Genomic DNA, 21,039 nt, shown 5'->3' with positions numbered 1-21,039 from the left:
AAACACCCCTTCATTGTGCCTAGTAGAAGGTCGTCTAAATCAGATGGAGATGGATATTGTCATTTTACATGTGGGAAATCATGCTCTGTTTCTAGTTGAAATGCCAAGGGGTAGCATGTTGTGGAATATGAGGTGGGTAAGGAAAGAGAAAATTTATTTTATTTTTTTTTATTTAACTGCAATTGTGAACAATAGCCAGATCAGAAATGCTGATCAAGTCAACTAGTTCTCAAAGAGAACTCTGATAGGCCAATCAGATGGTACACTGCTGCTCAGCGATAGCTCGTAGCAAGTACATAGAACAGGTACAAGGGTCTCTAACCCCTGTAACCCAGAAACAAACCTGACCGGTGCGGCACAGGTATGTGCTATGCATGACCTGATCTGAAAGCATCATGTTGACTCATGACAGATCGTGTTCACGGTGGAACAGCTTGGTCAAGGATGGGGTGATCAGTACTGATGGACAAATTATACCTCTACTACCCCAAAAACAAGAATCTAGTATATAATTTTTCTTCAGAATGTTATCCCTGATTTTCCTTGTTTGAAACTTAAGGAAGAGAAGGCTGGAAATTGTAATACATCCAAGTAGGTGCATTATATAGTCACTACTTGCATAAGTTACCGGCTAAGTAACAATGAGCTCAGGCTCTACTGAACAGTGTGAAAGGAGAACATGGCATCTGCGTCTAAAGCAAATTTGAGAAATGGGTTGATGGTGGTGGAAAGGAAACTGACAAATGGCAAGATGCAGAGGAATCTATTGTAAATAATTATGAATCTTTTCTCTTTTTTCAAGCCTTTATAACTATTGAATTATTAGTATCTGTGTGCATCTTTATGTACATTTAGAGACTCTTTTCATTGACTTTCCAATATTATTTCCTTGCATTCCTATGGAGGATGAGGAGGTCAGTGTTACATTCTATCTTGCCTTATTTCTTTTGCTGAATGACAATTTTATATGTCAATCATGTTTGTCTTTTTTTTTACTAAAAATGCTCTTAGCATGTCAGTATTCTTACTGACCACATGATACTGTTTTATTTTATATTTTAATATGTATTGATTAATGTTTAAACTCAGATCTGGTGCAATAATCAAGCTAAGTGTTGTTCTGATCACCAAAAAAAACTACAGATGTTGGAAATCTGAAATGAAAACTGAAACTGCTAGAAACACTTTGCAGGCCAGGCAGCATCTGAGGAAAGATAAATCCATGTTCTCTGAGGGTTGACACTTTGCAGTGGATTCTGTATAATGTTCAGTGGATAAATATTAGACTTACAATGTATAATTCATACCATTTCATTTAAATAATTTCTTGCCTGATCATATTTAATCAAGTGCCTTTCTTTCATGTGAACACACTTCTTAGAAGAATACTTTAATGAGGTTAGAATGCATTACCAAAGACTTCACCTATCTACTGACTACTTGAAATCAGTGGTTCCATGCTAGATATAGCACCAGTTAAATGATTGTTTTTATGTTCATGTTCAGATACCTAGATACAAAGGAACTGGTAAAGTTAAAGAGAGCGAGGAGAAAGCTGGTGCGAAGGTAATTCCATGTGGCACAAGCTGGTGATGGTGCAAGCATTGCCTTTAGCACAGACACAGCACATAGATAATGCATACAGGAAATCTTAAAAATTACACAACTTTCTCTATCAATTTTATTGGGTTGCTGTGGTTTTGGAAATCCCTCTAATGCAGTTGTATTAGCTATATTTCTGAATAAGCAGCTTTAATGCCTTTTATTTATTTGATGCTACAAATAAGTTTAATTAGTCTCTTGCAGCATTGTATATTTGTGGAAATACTATTCTGCTAAATCTGTGTAGTGTCATAAAAATTACATTATTTCTTAAATTCCTTATGTCAGTGAGATAGTGTTTGATGTTGAGGTTATTGAGTTACTTTCATCTGTTATATTTAGTTTCCAGGCCAGTTTGATATTGTGTGCTAATCTGTGCTAATGGTTAATGCACAACTGTAAACATATAGCCTGCTACTGATGGTTATTATATAGCTTAACATACCATTGCCTCTTCTTTCTAATTTTATAGATATTGAGTAGTTTGCCTTTTCTAATATTTAATCATTTGCATAAAGTTATATATTAATGATGCTTTTTGACTCTAACAAGGCATCTTTGTAAGCTAACAATGGTATGTATAGTTGTGTGTGTCCTGTGCTATTGCACATTATGTTGACAGAACTGAAGTGATGTTTGAGTTACATGGATAACAATAGCTAGTAAGTAAAATGCTTAGTATGCTATTGCATTCCTCCTTCAATTGGATAGATTTTTACATTGAGAATATATAACAATATACTGATTTAAACCAAAACAATGCTGGAATAAGTCAGAGTTGATCTTTATTTTTGAACTGCGAAGTACTGTAAAATTTGTAATGGGTAATTTTAAAGTTAAGGAAAAGCTGAATTCATGCAGTAATAGTTATATTAGTTTGTGGATCTTAGTCTGAATTCAGTATTGTTCCTTATTCCATCCCTCATTCCATAAAGGCTTAAGATCAGTAGGTTGCGTGAAAATTTGTTCACAAATTCGCTATCATTCTGCACTATCTCTGTAACTAAGCTAAAATGTGTAGGGCTCTAGTATTTTCTTACTGGCTATCCAAGCCTTGTAACTTATATGCTGATGAAATAATTGTGAACTTGCATGCTATAATATGTAGCAATCATTAACATTTGGAATGTTTACTAAATTTATTTATTACAGCATTATTGTGTTATTTCAGGAGTGATAGATCATAGAATATTTAATATCTGAATGTCATTTTCTGATTTAGATTGATTCATTCCATCTGTTCAGTGACTCACTATGATTCTTTATTGATAATTCTACAGATTTGATCTAATGTATTCAATCCTTAGTCCTCTTTTAAAATTGTACCACTTGTATTTGCATTTTCAAAGGTCATTGACACAAATCTTGGAGATACCAGTATGGCCTCAGGTGATATAAAAACTGCAGCTAATCTGAATCCTGGAGAGCCGAAGCAAGAGTTATTATCTAACGCGCCCAGCAGCCTCCCAGAGAAGAATGAAAAGCTATATTTCGGTGAAGATGAAGATTCATTCTTTGATGACCCTTTGCCTGAGCAAATGAAAACCTATGGGTGGTAAGGCAAGAGATTTGTATATTTAATATGACAGTTTGAATTTATTTAGTATCATTTAATGTACTCAAATATCAGAACCAGAGCTGTAGCTATGAGATGGGGCAGAATGGTGGGTATGACTGAAGGAAAATGTAGAGAGAAGAGACAGTGGTAAGCTTGAACCTCTAAGAAAAGAATCTTGAAACTGAGGCATTGCCAGGTTAAAAGGCAGTACAAATCTGTGAGCATCTGGGTGATAGTTCAGTGGAATGGGAGTGAGTTGAGATGTGAGTGGAAGACATTTAGATGAGCTCAAGTTTACAAAGTGTGGATTGCATTTAATTCTGTGAGGAAATTATGAAAGGGCTGTTTGCAGGTATGGTGTGCATGTATCACAATATGCTCTTTTCAATGTCTTAAACGTGTATTGTGTGGTTCATTCAGAATATAGTTTTTTTAATATATCGTGAAGGACTGCATATATTGACCTTCAGTGAAATTCTTACATAGAAACATAGAAAATAGGTGCAGGAGTAAGCCATTTGGCCCTTTGAGCCTGCACCGCCATTCAGTATGATCATGGCTGATCATCCAACTCAGAACCCTGTACCTGCCTTCTCTCCATACCCCCGATCCCTTTAGCCACAAGGGCCATATCTAACTCCCTCTTAAATATAGCCAATGAACTGGCCTCAACTGTTTCCTGTGGCAGAGAATTCCACAGATTCACCACACTTTGTGTGAAGAAGTTTTTCCTCATCTCAGTCCTAAAAGGCTTCCCCTTTATCCTCAAACTGTGACCCCTCGTTCTGGACTTTCCCAACATCGGGAACAATCTTCCTGCATCTAGCCTGTTCAATCCGTTTAGGATTTTATACATTTCAATAAGATCCCCCCTCAATCTTCTAAATTCCAACGAGTATAAGCCTAGCCGATCTAGTCTTTCATCATATGAAAGTCCTGCCATCCCAGGAATCAATCTGGTGAACCTTCTTTGTACTCCCTCTATGGCAAGAATGTCTTTCCTTAGATTAGGGGACCAAAACTGCACTTGTCCATCAATGTAGTTTGTCAATAATCTGAGGAATGTGTCCTAACAACTGCATGATGTAATAAGAAGACATAGCAGCAGAATTAGGCCATTTGGCCCATTGACTCTGTTCTGCCATTCCATCATGTCTGATTTATTATCCCTGTCTACCCCATTCTCCTGCCTTCTCTCCGTAACTTTCGCTGCCCTGACTAATCAAGGAACTATCAGCTTCTGCTTTAACTATACCCAGTGACTGGCCTCCACAGCTATCCGTTGCAGTGAATTCCGCAGCTTCACCACCTTCTGGCTAAAGAAATTCCTCCTCATCTGTGTTCTAAAGGGACCTCTATTCTGAGGTTGTGCTCTCTGGTCCTAGACTCACCCACTATAGGAAACATCCTCTGCACATCCAGTCTATCTGGGCATTTCAGTATTTGATTGGTTTCAATGAGATTCCCCCCTCATTCTTCTGAACTCCAGCGAGTACCAGGTTGATTCCAGAGATGAGGGAATTAGATTATGAGGACAGATTGAGTCTCCTGGGACTGTACATGCTGGAATTCAGAAAATGAGAGGAGAGCTTATAGAAACATGAAATTATGAAAGGGATAGATAAGATAGAGGCAGGAAAGTTGTTTCTTTTGGTAGGTGAGACAAGAGCTAGGGGACATAGCCTCAAGATTTGGGGGAGTAGATTTAGAACAGAGATGAGGAGGAACTGCTTTTCCCAGAGTTCGGGTGAATCTGTAGAATTCTCTGCCCAATGAAGCAGTGGAGGCTGTCTCAGTTAATATTTTTTAAGACAAGGTTGGATAGATTTTTGCATAGTAGGGGAACTAAGGGTTACAGGGAAAAATCAGGTAGGTGGAGATGAGTCCATGGCGAGATTGGCTATGATCTTATTGAATGGCGGAACAGGTTTGACGAGCCAGATGTCTTACTCCTGCTCCTACTATTTATGTTCTTAAATTCAAAGTTCAGAGTTGGAAAAGTAAATTCATATCTGTTAAATTTTCTTTTTGTTTTAAATCATGTTTAAAATTGTAAATATTCTCTGATATATTTCATTCTTTAAATTGGCTAACACTGGTAGAAATTATTCTATCAAAGTACTTGGAGGTTTATTACAGGGGGAAATTATTTTCTTTTCTGTAAAGCTTGTCTGAGCTTTATAATCTGAAGCTACTGTCCGCTGATTCAACCTTTGGAACCTGGAACAATCTGTATCCAAGAATGATGTTGATGATAGAATGATTGACAAGCAGAATCATGTGTTTGTATATTGTGTGGGAATATACATAGTTTCGTTATGGATTGCCTGTGGCCTCCTATAGATGTCAAGTTTTACACTGCTCAGATTGCTCAGGTATGAATGAACCTATTTGGAAGCCACACAAGAGAATAGAGAGGTGAGGCTGTCTCCACGTAGGCAGTGATGTAATCACTTCCATCAGCTTTAGGTGCTTCTGCAACAGATCTTGGTGAGGATGAGTTCAAGTAGGTTTAGATCTTCTCTCACAGCTTGCTGCAGGCACATTGTGGGAGCTCTGATCATTAGAAGTTAGATAGCTGGGTTAATGGTTAGGCAACCTTTCCAAGATTTGTGGTGGAAGTGTTTGAAATGATGGCTGAAAAGTATGATGCTGTGAGTAAGACTTTGTAGTTTAATTAAACAAGTGGAGAATTTTGCACATTGCTTTCAGAGACTGATTAACTAGAATGATGTCACACACAGACTGTAAAAGGTTGAAGCATATTGGAAAGCAAACTGTGCTTTTATAACAGCCTTTTAGTTTAATGGTCATTGTTACAGATAATAGCTTTTCATTCCAGATCATTCATTTAACTACATTTAAATTTACCAGTTACTTTAGTATTTTCTTTAATTATTTGTCCAGGACTCAGAATTATTCGTCTAGTGGATTAGCCATCATGCCACCATTCCATTCAAATACTGACATTCTTTTAGACACAAGCCTTGAGATAACAAACCGTTTATTTAGACCAATGGTAATTAGATTATGTAGTTGGTTCAGATATCACTTTGATTTAACCACCTGTACTTTGGATAGCTAGTTTGGGCTATTTACAAATGAGGTTTTTTTTTGGTTTTATATAAAACCTTATTCTGATTTTGTTTAATACTGCATTTCTCATATTGCACCTCAGATTCTCAGATTTGAGGAGCTCCAACACTCAGGTTTGAAAGAGATTTTTTTTTACATGTATAGGCGGACTGATTTGAAAAGTAAACCTTTGGGTGGTCTGACGTCCCTTTCAGATGCTCCTCCTCTAACAGCAGACCTCGGTACACTGGCAGGAGAGCCAGCATTAAAAGAAACTGATTTAAAAGGTTAGTTAAAAATCATTTATAATCCATTTTAAATATTTAAGCGTGCTATCTTGTGAAAGGTGAGCATTTTTTTTCAATGTAACATCCTTAATTATTCCTTTTATTTATCCTTTAAGCCTGGGCTATGTGTAGATCTAATTTTCTTTCTTCTACTATTCTTTGTATATCCCATCACTTCAAAATCTCTTCACTAGCCAAGTAAAACAAGTAAAAGGAATATGAACAATACAACAATGTCATCCAGTGTTAGAGGAGAGACAATATGTAAAGTAATTTCTAATACATGCTATTATCTCTGATCTCTTTGGAACAGGTGATGAAGAAGAGTATTACGATGATGATTTTATCAGGTAAAAGGATCTTTATCATTGAAATATGTTTAAAATGCATACTGATTTTTTTCAGATGATAAGTAATTAATTTGATCATAGAAACCATAGAAAAACTACAGCACAGAAACAGGCCCTTCTTGGCTGTGTCAAACCATTTTCTGCCTAGTCCCACTGACCTGCGCACGGACCATATCCCTCCATACACCTCCCATCCATGTATCTGTCCAATTTATTCTTAAATGTTAAAAAAGAACCCGCATTTACCACCTCATCTGACAGCTTATTCCACACTCCCACCACTCTCTGTGTGAAGAAGCCCCCCCTAATGTTCCCTTTAAACTTTTCCCCCCTCACCCTTAACCCATGTCCTCTGGTTTTTTTCTCCCCTTGCCTCAGTGGAAAAAGCCTTCTCTGTACTCTTTCAACCTTATTAATATCCTTCCTGTAATTTGGTGACCAAAACTGAACACAGTACTCCAGATTCGGCCTCACCAATGCCTTATACAACCTCATCATAACATTCCAGCTCTTATACTCAGTACTCTGATTAATAAAGGTCAATGTACCAAAAGCTCTCTTTACGACCCTATCTACCTGTGACACCACTTTTAGCGAATATTGTATCTTTATTCCCAGATCCTTCTGTTCTACTGCACTCCTCAGTGCCTTACCATTAACCCTGTATGTTCTACCTTGGTTTGTCCTTCCAAAGTGCAATACCTCACACTTGTCTGTACTAAACTCCATCTGCCATTTCTCAGCCCATTTTACCAGCTGGTCCAAGTCCCTCTACAAGCTTTGAAAACCTTCCTCAGTGTCCACTACACCTCCAATCTTTGTATCATCAGCAAATTTGCTGATCCAATTTACCACATTATCATCCAGATGATTGATATAGATGACAAATAACAATGGACCCAGCACTGATCCCTGTGGCACACCTCTTGTCACAGACCTCCACTCGGAGAAGCAATTCTCTACTACCACTCTTTGGCTTCTTCCATTGAGCCAATGTCTATTCCAATTTACCACCTCTCCATGTATACCTAGGGACTGAATTTTCCTAACTAACCTCCCATGCGAGACCTTGTCAAAGGCCTTATTGAAGTCCATGTAGACAACAGTACTGAGACTTTCATGTCTTAGGGCTCAGCTACTGGGATGTTACTCATTGCAATTACTTTCTTAATGCTGTAAAGTCTTTACATTAAGTTTAAATTGCAGGAGTTCCCGAGTGATCCCTTGTGCTGAGAAAGTAAAATAATTCTGAGTTGTCTTCCTTGTACAAAGAATGGTGTTTCCCTTCCACTACTATCAGTGATCCCCTCACAGGCATCTCCTCCATTCCTGCACATCTGCCTTTACCTCATAGTCCGGGCATTGTAACAGGGACAAGTGTTCTTTCACCTTGTCCATAAGATCATAGACAAAATGGTAGAATTAGGTCATTTGGCCATTGAACCCACTAAACCATTTGATCATTGATAATTTATTTTCCTTCTTAACCCCATTCTCTTACCTTCTCCCTATAACCTTTGACACCCTTACTAGTCAAAAGCGTATTAGCCTCTGCTTCAAATATATCCAGTGACATGGCCTCCACAGACATCTGTGGCAATTAATTCCCCATATTCACTATCCTCTGGCTGAAGAAATACCTCCTCATCTTTGTTCTGCTATGTGGTCTAATCAATGCCCTTTTAAAACCACAGTATTACATCTTTTTAAAATCATTTTTTTCTAGTCCTCTTGAAATGATTGCTAACGTTGTATTTGCCTTTCTTACTACTGACTCAACCTGCACGTTAACCTTCAGGGAATCCTGCATGAGAACTCCCAAGTACCTTTGCACCTGAATTTGTTCTGCATTTAGAAAATAGACTACACTTTTATTCTTCCTGCCAAAGTGTGTAATCATACACTTCTCTACACTTTATTCCATCTGCCACTTCTCTGCCCATTCTTCTAACCTGTCCAAGTGCTTCTGTAGGCTCCATGCTTCCTCAGCACTACCTGCTCTTCCATTAATTTATATCATCTGAGAACTTGGCAACAAGGACATCAATACCATCGTCTAAATCATTAACATATAACGATAAATGTAGTGGACCCAACATTGTTGCCTTTGGAACACTACTAGTCACCGGCAGCCAACCAGAAAAGGGCCCCTTCATTCCCACTCTTTGCCTTCTGCCAGTCAGCCAGTCTTCTATCCATGCAATCTATGGTTAACTGTATACTAGTACCTTTCCTGTAAAACAAGGGCTCTTACCTTTTTTAGCAGCCTCGATGTATGGCATCTTGTCAAAGGCCTCCTGAAAATCCAAGTAAACAGCATCTAGTGACTCTCCTTTGTCTAGCCTCTATCCTGCTTGTTACTTCTTCAAAGAACTCCAACAGATTTGTCAGGTAAAATTTCCCTTTAAGAAAACCATGCTGACTTTGGCATATTTTATCATATGTTTTGAAATACTCTGAAACATTTACCCTAATAATGGACTCCAATGTCTTCACAACCACTGAAATTAGACTAACTGTCCTATAATTTCATGTCTTTTGCCTCCTTTCCTTCTTAAAAAGTGGAGTGACGTTTGTGGTTTTCCAGTCTTCTGAAACTGTTCTAGAACCTAGTGATTCTTGAAAGATCATTACTAATTCCTCCACAATCTCTTCAGTTCCTCTTTCCATCCTGAGGAGTAGTCCATCTAGTTTAGGTGACTTATCTACCTTCAGAACTTTCTAATTCCCAAGCTTCTTCTCCTTAGTCATAGGAACTACATTTACTTCCATCCCTTGACACTTCCGAATTTCTGGCATGATGCTGGTATCTTCCATAATGCAGACTGACACAAAATACATATTTGGATCATCTGTCATTCATTTATTTTATGTTACTACCTCTCCAGCATCATTTTCCAACAGTCTGATGTCCACTCTTGCCTCTCTTTTGATCTTTATATATAATCTAAAAATAATTTTTGTATCCTTTTTTTAGATTATTGGTTAGATTTATTGTTTCTCTCCTTTATAATTGCATTTTTTAGTTGCCTTCTGTTGGTGTTAAAGCTTCCCACTAATTTTTACTATATTTTGTGTGTGTGTGTGTGTATATATATATATATAAAAAATAAAAACATAGAAAATAGGTGCAGGAGTAGGCCATTCAGCCCTTCGAGCCTGCACCGCCATTCAGTATGATCATGGCTGATCATCCAACAGAGAACCCTGTATCTGCCTTCTCTCCATACCACCGATCCCTTTAGCTACAAGGGCCATATCTAACTCCCTCTTAAATATAGCCAATGAACTGGCCTCAACTGTTTCCTGTGGCAGAGAATTCCACAGATTTATCACTCACTGTGTGAAGAAGTCTTTCCTCATCTCGGTCCTAAAAGGCACCTCCTACATCGGGAACAATCTTCCTGCATCTAGCCTGTCCAATCTCTTTAGAATTTTATACGTTTCAATAAGATCCCCCCCTCAATCTTCTAAATTCCAGCGAGTATAAGCCTAGTCGATCCAGTCTTTCATCATATGAAAGTCCTGCCATCCCAGGAATCAACCTGGTGAACCTTCTTTGGACTCCCTCTATGGCAAGAATGTCTTTCCTCAGATCAGGGGACCAAAACTACACACAATACTCCAGGTGTGGTCTCACCAAGCCCTTGTATAACTGCAGTAGTATCTCCCTGCTCCTGTACTCGAATCCTCTTGCTATGAATGCCAGCATACCATTCGCCTTTTTCACCACCTGCTGTACCTGCATGCCCACTTTCAATGACTGGTGTACAATGACACCCAGGTCTCGTTGCTCCTCCCCTTTTCCTAATCGGCCACCATTCAGGTAATAATCTGTTTCCTGTTTTTGCCACCAAAGTGGATAACCTCACATTTATCCACATTAAATTGCATCTGCCATGAATTTGCCCACTCACCTAACCTATCCAAGTCACCCTGCATCCTCTCAGCATCCTCCTCACAGCTAACACTGCCGCCCAGCTTTGTGTCATCCGCAAACTTGGAGATGCTGCATTTAATTTTCTCATCTAAGTCATTAATATATATTTATTATATTATAATATATATACATACACACACACACACACACACACACACACACACACACACACACACAGGTGCACATTCCTTTATCTGAAATTCTGAAATCCAAAAAGCTCCGAAAACCAAAGTTTTTTTCGCCAACAGCTGAGGTCACTCAGGTGTGACATGGTAGCGCTAGCAGAGGCCGCCAGATATCAGTTGTGGCTCTGCGCTCGTACTGGTTACACGTGCATTTGCTGTTCACTGATATTTTGTGTTCACTATTGACTTTGTGTTTAATTTCACAATGAAAATGTCAAAAAGAGCTGCAGATACCCCTATGGGTAACAATGAGAAGAAGAGAAGGAATCTTCTCTATCAATAACTCAGAAAGTGGAGTTATTGCAGAAGCTTGATCGTGGTGTGCCTGTGCAGTGTCTTAGTGAAGAAAATAGTGTTGGAGCTACCACTGTATATGATTTAAATAAACAGAAAGACAAGTTACTGAAGTTTTATAGTGACAGTGACATTCTACATTTATTCCAGTAAGTCATTTACCATGTGTTTGATTTGGTTCGTTTGAAGCTGTATATTTTGATGTTTTATTGAATGTTTTTGTTGGAAATAAAATTTCTTCTTGTCATTATTCCCTAAACAATACAGTATAACAATTATTTACATAGCATTTACATTGTATTAGGTATTATAAGTAATCTAGAGATGATTTAAAGTATACGGGAGGATGTGCGTAGGTTTGGTGCGCCGCTGGGTCCTAAAGTCCACTACACTGAAACAGGTTAAATAAGGGACTTGAGCATACATGTTTTTTGGTATCGGGGAGGGGGTGGGGGGGTGGTCTGAAATGAGAAAAATTCTGAATTCGGGAATGCAACTGGCCCCAAGGATTTCCTCTCTTTAGAATGTTTCTGCTTCTACAGGATAAAACAATCCTGCTCTTTTGAATTAGTCCCCGAAATCCCAGACATTGCTGATCTACCATCATCCCTGTTGGTGTCCCCTTCCAACCAGCTTAGGCCTGTCCTCCCATGCCTCTGGTTATGATCACTGTTTTATAAGATTTCATTTACCTTAAGCTCAAGCTCCCTAATCAAATCTGTTTCATTACACAACACCCAATCTGAATAGCCTTTTCCTTAGTGGGCTCAACAACAAGCTGCACTAAAAATCCATCTCATAGGGATTCTATATATTCCTTCTCTTGAGACCCAACATCATCCTGATTTTCCCAATCTACTTACATATTGAAAACCCCATGGAGATTATAACACAGCCATTTATACATGCCATTTTAGTTTTCCATTGTATTTTGTATCCCACTTCCAGGCTACAGATTGGAGGCCTGTACATAACTCACATTAGGGTCTTTTTTTTTGTAGTTTCTCAACTCTACCCACAAGAATTCTAGGTCTTCTCACCTTATGTCACTTCTTTCTAAGGATTTGATTTCTTAACCAACAAGACCACTCTACCTCTACCCACCTGCCTCTTCTTTTGATATGATGTTAAGCTCCCAGCTGCGATCTTCTTTAGAGGTGCTCAAAAGCAACAAAGCTGCCATTTTCTAACTGCACTACAAGATCATCCACCTGATTTTGTATGCTGTATGTATTCAAATATAATACCATCAGTCCTGTATGCACCACTCTTCCTTTCAATTTTATCTCCATGGTGCCTGAAGTTAAATTCTAGGCCCTTTCTAAACTTTTTGTCTTATTCTTTATTTTGGAGACTTCAGTAACCTCTCCTGCATTCTTCCCGTTTACTTTATCCACATATTTCCAAGCTGTTGGTCAACTCTCCTACTATGTACTTTAAAGCCCTATCTACAACCCTAGTACTGTGCTTCATTAGGTCACACCGATGTAAAGGAGGCCACACTAGGAGAACTGGATACAAGTGATGACCCCAACAAACTTGCAGGTCAAATATCTGGAAGGACTGTTTAGATCCTGAATTATCTTTACCGACCACACCACGAACCTCTGTATCCAGCATATAATTCTCCATAACTTCCGCCATTTTCAGTGGTATGCTAGCACTGAGAAAGTCTTTCCCTCCCCCCCCCCCCCCCCAATTTCTAAGTAGCTCTTGTCCACTCATTCCTCCCTACGATCTTAGACGATGCTTCTCCAGTGAGTCTGTCAGGGTCAACTACTCTATCCAGTATCCAGTACTCCTGGTGCAGCCTCCACTGCATCAGTGATCAGAGACTGCTTCATCGAGCACCTTCACTCTGTCTGCCACTTTAAGGCAGGATCCACTGGTGACTACCCTTTTCAATTTAACTTCCCATTCCCACACCAACATCTTTCCACAACAGACAGGATCTCCCAGTAGCCACCCACTTTAACTCTGCTTCCCACTCCCTTTCAGATATTAACATTCACGGCCTCCTCTACTGCCATGATGAGACTAAACTCAGGTTGGAGGAGCAACACCTCATATACCGTCTAGGTAGTCTCCAGCCCCTTGGTATGAACATAGAATTCTCAAACTTCCGGTAATTCCCTCCCCCTCCCTTCCTCTATCCATATGTCACTCTGCCCCCTCCCCCAGCTGCCTATCACCTCCCTCATGGTTCTACCTCCTTTTACTACCCTTTGTGTTTTCCCCCATTCCTTCTTCACCTTTCCTGCCTATCACCTCCCTACTTCCCCTCCCCCACCCCTTTATCTTTCCCCTTACTGGTTTTTCACCTGGAACCTACCAGCCTTCTCCTTCCCACCCTCCCCCCACCTTCTTTATAGGGCCTCCGCCCCTTCCCTCTTCAGTCTTGACAAAGGGTTCCGGCCCAAAACGTTGACTGATTGTTTCCACGGATGCTGCCCGACCTGCTGAGTTCCTCCAGCATGTTGTGAGTGTTGCCCACACCAACATGTCTGTCCATTTCTTGCTCTGCTACCATGATGGGGCCAAGCTCAGGTTTGAGGAGCAAGACCTCATATATCTTCTTGATAGCCTCCAATTTGATAGCATGAACATGAACTCCTCTGATGTTTGGCAATTACTCCCCACCACCTCACTTCATTTCCCATTCCCCATTCTGGTTACCCTCTCCCCCTTCTGTTTCCTCACCTACCTGTTAGCTCCATCTGCTTTTACTCATCCTGTCCTCTTTCCATGATCCACTGACATCTTCAGCCCTTTAATTGTTCCACCTTTCCCCTTCTAGCATCTTTCTTCATTTTCTCACCCCTACCTACTAACCCACCTTCCCTCTCATCTGGTGTCACCAATCACCTGCCAGTTTGTACTCCTCATCCTCTCCCCACCTTACTGGAGGCTTTTATCCTCTTCCTTTTGCAGTCTTAATGAAAGGTCTCATCCCAAAACATTCACCTCCATGAATACTGCCTGACTTGCTGAGTTCTTCCAATATTTTGTTTATGTTTGTCAAGTTAAAGATCCTCCTTCAAGCCCTTTGTCTTGGAAAAGTAAGTGTTAAATTCCAGTGATAGCTGATGCATGATAAAGTAGGCCAAAGTCAGTGTGGTGTCCTTCAGGGGAAATCTTGCCTCAGAGATCGGTTGGTATTCTTTGAGGAAATAACAGGCAGCATAATCAAAGAAGAGTTAGTGCATGTTGGTTACCTGGATTTTCAGAAGGCCTTTAACAAGGTGCCATACATGAGGCTGCTTACGAAGTTAGGAGCCCATATCATTGCAGGAAAGTTACTGGCATAGTTAGACCATTGGATGATTGGCAGGAGGCAGCAAGTGGGAATAAAAGGATCCTTTTCTAGCTGCCAGTGGCTAGTGCTGTTCCACAGGGTTGGTGTTTTATCCTGTATATCAATGATCCAGATGGAATAGATGGCTTTGTTGCCAAGTTTTCAGATGATATGAAGATTGGAGAAGGGGCAGATAGGGTTGAGGTAGGCTGCAGAAGGACTTGGATTAGGAGAATGGGCAAGAAAGTGGCAAATTAAATACAGTGTTGGAAAACGCATGGTCACGGACTTTGGTAGTAAAAATAAATGTGCGGATTTTTCTAATCGGGGAGAAAATCCAAAACTCTGAGATGCAAAAGAACTTGTGAGTCTTCGTGCAGAATATCCTAAAGGTTAACTTGTAGGTAGAGCCAGTAGTGAAGAAGGCAAATGCAATGTTAGCATTCATTTCAAGAGGTCTAGTATACAAAAGCAGGGATGTGATGCTGAGGCTTTATAAGGCACTGGTAAAGTCTCATCTTGAGTGTTGTAAACGGTTTTGGTCTCCTCATCTAAGAAAAGATGTGCTGGCATTGAAGAGGGTTCAGAGGAAGTTCACAGGATGATTCAGGGAATGAAAGGGTTATCATACGAGGAACGTTTGATAACTCCGGGTCTGTACTCACTGGAAGTTAGAAGGATGAGGGAGGATCTCATTGAAACCTTTTGCATGTTGAAAAGCCTGGACAGAGTAGATGTAGAAAGGATATTTCCCATGGTGGGGGTGTCAAGGACAAGAGGGCACAGCCTCAGGATAGAGGGGCGTCCTTTTAAAACAGAGATGCAGAGAAATTTCTTTAGCCAGAGGGTGGTGAATTAATTGGTGGAATTTATTACCACAGGAAGTTGTGGAGGCCAGGTCATTGGGTGTATTTAAGGCAGAGATTATTAGGTTGTTGATTGTACACGGCATTAAAGGTTACAAGGAGAAGGCTGGGAGTGGTGCTAAGGAGGGGAGGAAAGGATCAGCCATGATTGAATGGTGGAGCAGACGCGATGGGCCAAATGACTTATGGTGAGAATAGGCTTTGTGTGAATTGATGTTGTACTGAAAGCTCATCAATCAAAGATTATGTTCTCCCTCCCATTAACCCAATGACCGGATGACCATCTTTGTTGTTTATCCTGACCTCACTTCATTCAAGACATTCCTCTATCTCGACCATTCCTCTTCCATGCTCTCTACATTTTGTTATCACTTCTTCCTACCTTAGATAAAGTGTGCTTTTCTTTTTTCCATACGTGCCTTGACCCATCAGCATTTTATGCTTATGTTCCAAATTTCCAGCATCAACAGATCTTTGTTTTTTTTTATTGTATACTAACAAAGGATCACATCCACTTGATAGAAGTAATTATTGAGATTCAATAGTCATAGCTGGCCTCCTGTTTTTTGTTCGGTAAGAGGTGATTATTGTTCGGTATGACTGATCATTCCCTGTAGACAAAGGATGCTTGCGGGCAGAAAAGTGGGAAGGTTCAGAATCTGAATCAGGTTTAATATTACAGTACCAGCATATGTTGATGAAATTTGTTGTTATGGAGCAGCAGTACAATGCAATACATAATAATAAAAGCTGAATTACAGTAAATGTTAAAGTTAAATAAATAAGTAGTGCAAAAAAGTAGGTAGGTTGTGTTCATGAGTTTATTATGCATTCAGAAACTGGATGGCAGAGGGGAAGAAGCTGTTCCTGAATTGTTGAGTGTGAGCCTTCAGGCTCTGGTACCTCCTCCCTGATGGTAGCAATGAGAACATGGCTTGTCCAGGGTGGTGATGGATGCTGCCTTTGTGAGGCATCGCTTCTTGGAGAAGTCCTGAATGCTGGGGAGTCTAGTGCTCTTGATGGGGCTGTCTGTTTTTACAGCTTTCTGCAGCTTATTTTGATCTGTGAAGTGCACCCCCCACCACCACCAGACGGCGATGCAGCCAATTCAAATGCTCTGTGCAGTACATCTGTAGAAATTTGCAAGTATCTTTGGTGACGTACCAAATCTTCTTAAACTCCTAATGAAATATAGCTGCTGTTGTGCCATCTTCGCAACTGCAGCAATATGTTGGGCATATTGTGCCAACAGCCTTCACTTTAATCTCTAATTTCTGTCTCCCTTTTTGTATGTCTTTCTAAAAGATCCAGAGCTAGAGAGCTGGATACTGTGGGCTTTATCTTCTGTCTGTTCTTAATTGATTGGAGTCACTTGCACCTTCATAATATTAATATCGAATAGTATCTACCTTTTGTAAGATTTATAAGTTGTGTCATAAATATAAATGTCTCTGTTTCAGTGGTAGTCAACGTTCGGATAAAACAAAGAGTGAAGTGAGCATTGGTGAGGAGATTGAAGAGGAAATTTCTTTAGAGGGAGAAGATCTTTGTGCCAGTGATAAGGTTTGTACACCTTTTGGAGTACTAACAGGAGGATTAGACTACCATATTATGTATGGAACAGTACAGCACTGGCAGTCCATTCAGCTGAAGATGCTTTCCCAATCTTGATGCAGTTTATAATACTAAATGTTTTCCTCTTGTGTCATATTCATATTCCTCCATTCCCTTTATATTCAGATAATATGCAAAAATGCTAGAAACACTCAAAAGGTCAGGCAGCATCTGTGGAAAATGAAATAGAGTAAACAATTGTCAGTTCTAACAAATGGCCTTTGAACTGAAATGTTAACTGTTTCTCTTTCCATAGATGCTACCTGACCTGTTGGATTCTACAGTAGGATTGACCAGTTCAGATACAGAAAAAATGAGTCACCTGAAATTATTGGGGATTGTTAGAACTGTGTAGGAGGGCAGAGATGGGTCAGAATGGGAGTGGGATGGAGAACTAAACTGCCAGGCAACAAGAAAATCATCCTTGCCCTTATATGACAGGAACTAGTCACAGGTGTTTAATGTCTCCAAAGTAGAGCAGGTCATATTGTGCCCCCCTCCCCCCCCCCCAAACTGCACTGAAGGAAATGTAAATGAATCACTTCACCTGGTAAATGAATACCCAGTAAGTCAGGCAGCATCAGTGTGAAAAGAGACAGAGTTAACCTCTCAAGTCAAAGACCCTTCATCAGATTTGGTAAAGGACAAAAAAAAGAAGCTTGTTAAGCTGCAGGGAGGGTGGGTCAGGAAAAAACAGTGGACGTGAGGATAAACTATAAACAGGATGGACATGTCATTTTCACATTCTTTTGTCATTGTTCTTTTGTCTCATTAACCAGATAACCTTGTTTACAGTTTATTCCCATTGTCACCTATTTTTATCTGATCAGATATCTTTCCCATTCTCCCAGCAGCTCACAGGCTTCTTTTGTCTCCCTTCCGATTCTGGTGAAAGATCTTCAACTTGAAGCATTAACTCTGACCTGCTCAGTATTTCCATTATTTGCTTTTTTAAATTTTAGATTTACAGCATCTACAGTTTTTTTAATGTCATACCTCCATGTCTTTGGGTCCTGAGATTGTGCAGAGGGAAGAGGTAAAAGGATGGAGAGGTATTGCATGAAGAAGAGATATGAGAGTAAATAAGGATGAAGGAGACTACCGCTTAGTCAGCTTAAGGATGAGGGAAGCCATGTCCTTTGGTCTACTCTTGTTAAAAGTATCATAAATTTTAAAAATAGGTCTGTTGAATGTGGACATTGGTGGGATGGAATTTGAGGACTTCTAACTTTGCTCAGACCCGGAGGAGAGGATGAGATCAGGGACACATGCTTCAGTGATTCCATAAACTATGGACATTGGTATCTTTATTTTTCATTATTTTGACTAATTCCTTGCTTTTTTTTGCAGCTTGATGACTTTACACAGGACCACACCATATCGAACTGCAGTGACGTAGCGGATTATTTAGAGGAGGTGCCATAGTGGCATTGGCAGTTTTATGTACTTCACTGTACAGATGAGTAGTTTTGCCTGCTTTTGTTGTTCTGACAAAATTCTGAAGATGTAATTGATCTCTGCAAAATGTTTGTTGAATGTAGTGTTAAACTAAGCCAACTGGAAATCACAGACCTCGATCAACACTCAGATGAAGCAATCAAAATAGTACTGATTTAAGCAGTGGGAAATCGGCAGGTAGCCCTGAAACCATCATTCAGTATATAGTCAGAGGGGTTTTCCACTAAGAAATAATAAGTTTGGACCTAAATTGTAAAAGTAAAAGCATTATGATTAAAAGTTAATTTAATGCTAACTTACATTTTCAAGTTCTTTGTATTGAAAATGTGTTATCAAAAATGTGTAACTTTTTTTTGGAAATGGTTGAGGACTTACAAATATATTTATTTATTCTGTGTCATTTGAATTAAATCTATCAATATTATTAGCAAGTCCCTGGAAATTTCCTGAATGTAAGGCAGAAGCTACATTTAATTGGTCAGACCACACTTTTTGAGTATCGTGAGCAATTTTGGACCCCTTATTTAAGAAAAGATATGTCATTGAAGAGGGTCCAGTAGATGTTCGCAAGAATGATTCCGGGAAGGAAAGAGTTAATGTATTCTGGAGTGTTTGACTCTGGGCCTGTACTTGCTAGAACTTAGAAGAATGGGGGAAGGATCTCATTGAAACATATCAAATATTGAAAGGCATAAGTGGAGTGAATGTTAAGAGGATGTTTCCTATAGTGGGGGAGTCTAGGACCAGAGGATACAGCCTAAGAATAGAAGGATGTCCCTTTGGAACAGAGATGAGGAATTTATTTAGCCAGAGGGTGGTGAATCTGTGGAATTCCTTGCCACAGATGGCTGTGGAGTCCAAATTATTGGGTATATTTAAAATAGAGAATGATAGGTTCTTAATTATTAAGGGTGTCAAAGGTTACGGAGAGAATGGGGTTGAGGAACATAATGTCAGCCATTGTGGAATGGCGGAGCATCCTTAATGGGCTGAATGCCCTAATTCTGCTCTCATGTTTTATCATCTTAATTGACGTTCCCATGAAGATTTGATGGTTGGGTTGGAAGGAGAAGTAGAGAGGATCAGATGTGGTCTTTGCTGCTGACTGGTGTGATCTCTTAGTGAAATCATTATCTTCACTGATGGGTGCTCAGCCAGCATTTTGGAAAAAGTATCATTGCATTGTGGTGCATCTTACACATAACTCACATTTCTGTCCAGAAGAATGAATGCTAGAAAGGACGAATGTTGGACAACGTGGCTTTTTTAGCCAGTAATGCTGTTGCCTGATTGCTCAACATGTTAGCATTCAAAGAACAGATTACTGTGTAGGAGAGAGAGAGAGAGCTGGGTCTCCCTTTTTTCTGATCCTTGGGGTTCTTCTGGCAGTTAAGAATGGTGAGGATTTAATTCTTAACGATCATTTATTTTAAAGTTTAAACAAACGTACAGACATTTGATACAAAGTGAAGAGCTGAGAAGCAAATTCAATAGATTCAATGAAAAGATGGCACCTCTGAAAAATCCATCACTTTTATAATCCAGATAACAGAAATTCTTTAGATAAGTATAAACCAACCAACGGTTGCACAATTACATCATTTGGGTAATGTGCTAACACTTAGCCAATGAAAAATTAGGAAGTTGATAAACCATTATGTAACTGGGGACAAACCACCACATACTGTGAAAAATACATGAGTTGATTAAAAGAAGTACAAGTTATGATTAAACTATGACTCTAGTCTTTCATTAATTCATTTAATGTCTTATAAAAAGTATTAAAAAAAACAGTGGGTTCCAACAGTCCCCCCTTTGATTCTATAAGGACCCTGGCAGAATCACATCTGAAAATTCAGAACTGGAAAATCTTAAAGTATCTATGTTACAGAGTAATCAAAATCTACTTCTTAAAAGCATTGTGAGTCATTTTGACTGGCACATCATGAGTAAGGGAAATAGGCAAAAATATAACAACAAGCATCAAAATAAAGTCCATGATGTCCAATAATAATGTTGAATAATTATATTTGTGCTTCTCACAGTACTTGTCTTAATCTGGATTCACTTTAGCTCACTTGCAGTGACTGGAGTGTATCCACTTACTTTTACCTTCTACCTTAACTGCTGAATTGGTAATTAACAGTACTTGCTGAGGACCTTCTCATCGAGCTCCCAAGGGTTCCGTATGCAGTTTCTTGACTAGGACCCATTCGCCAAGAATCCAAGTATGTCCTGCTGATGGACCACTCCATGTAGCAGAAGCCTGTTGAGAAGCAGACTGAACAGCTTGTGTTAGTTTTACACAATAATCAACTAAACTATCTGATATAAGATGTATATCAGCTCTCTGAGATCGAGAGATCCTGGTAGTGACATACTGTAGGTCGCCCTGTTGCCACTTCAAAAGAACTTAGTTTTGTTTTCTTCTTTGGGTTTGCCCTGATGCTGCATAAAACCAAAGGAAGAGCTGTAGGCCATAGTATGCCTTCCTCGTGATACTTAGTCAGTCATT

At 39.5% G+C, this 21,039-nt stretch overlaps 1 protein-coding gene across 5 annotated transcripts in view; it reads left to right on the top strand.

Annotated features, from left to right (window-relative positions):
- The window catches only part of cep43 (centrosomal protein 43), an 83,366-nt gene extending 63,109 nt beyond the window's left edge, over positions 1-20,257 (top strand). For 3 of the 5 annotated variants that reach the window (XM_072265855.1, XM_072265854.1, XM_072265858.1), the window contains 6 exons: positions 1,507-1,566; positions 2,952-3,157; positions 6,401-6,522; positions 6,836-6,872; positions 16,913-17,015; positions 18,417-20,257. In XM_072265855.1, the coding sequence (XP_072121956.1) occupies positions 1,507-1,566; positions 2,952-3,157; positions 6,401-6,522; positions 6,836-6,872; positions 16,913-17,015; positions 18,417-18,491 (603 nt within the window). In that variant the 3' untranslated portion in view covers positions 18,492-20,257. Of the gene's footprint in view, positions 1-1,506; positions 1,567-2,951; positions 3,158-6,400; positions 6,523-6,835; positions 6,873-9,135; positions 9,264-16,912; positions 17,016-18,416 lie in introns of those variants that run through there. The other 2 variants (XR_011886899.1, XM_072265856.1) reach the window with 2 other exon arrangements.
- Positions 20,258-21,039: the final 782 nt, after the last annotated feature.

This window comes from Mobula birostris, chromosome 8 (genome assembly GCF_030028105.1).
Source record: "Mobula birostris isolate sMobBir1 chromosome 8, sMobBir1.hap1, whole genome shotgun sequence".
Taxonomy (NCBI): Eukaryota; Metazoa; Chordata; class Chondrichthyes; order Myliobatiformes; family Myliobatidae; genus Mobula; species Mobula birostris.
Note: the sequence above shows the minus strand (reverse complement) of the source record. Positions and strands in the feature narration are given on the sequence as shown.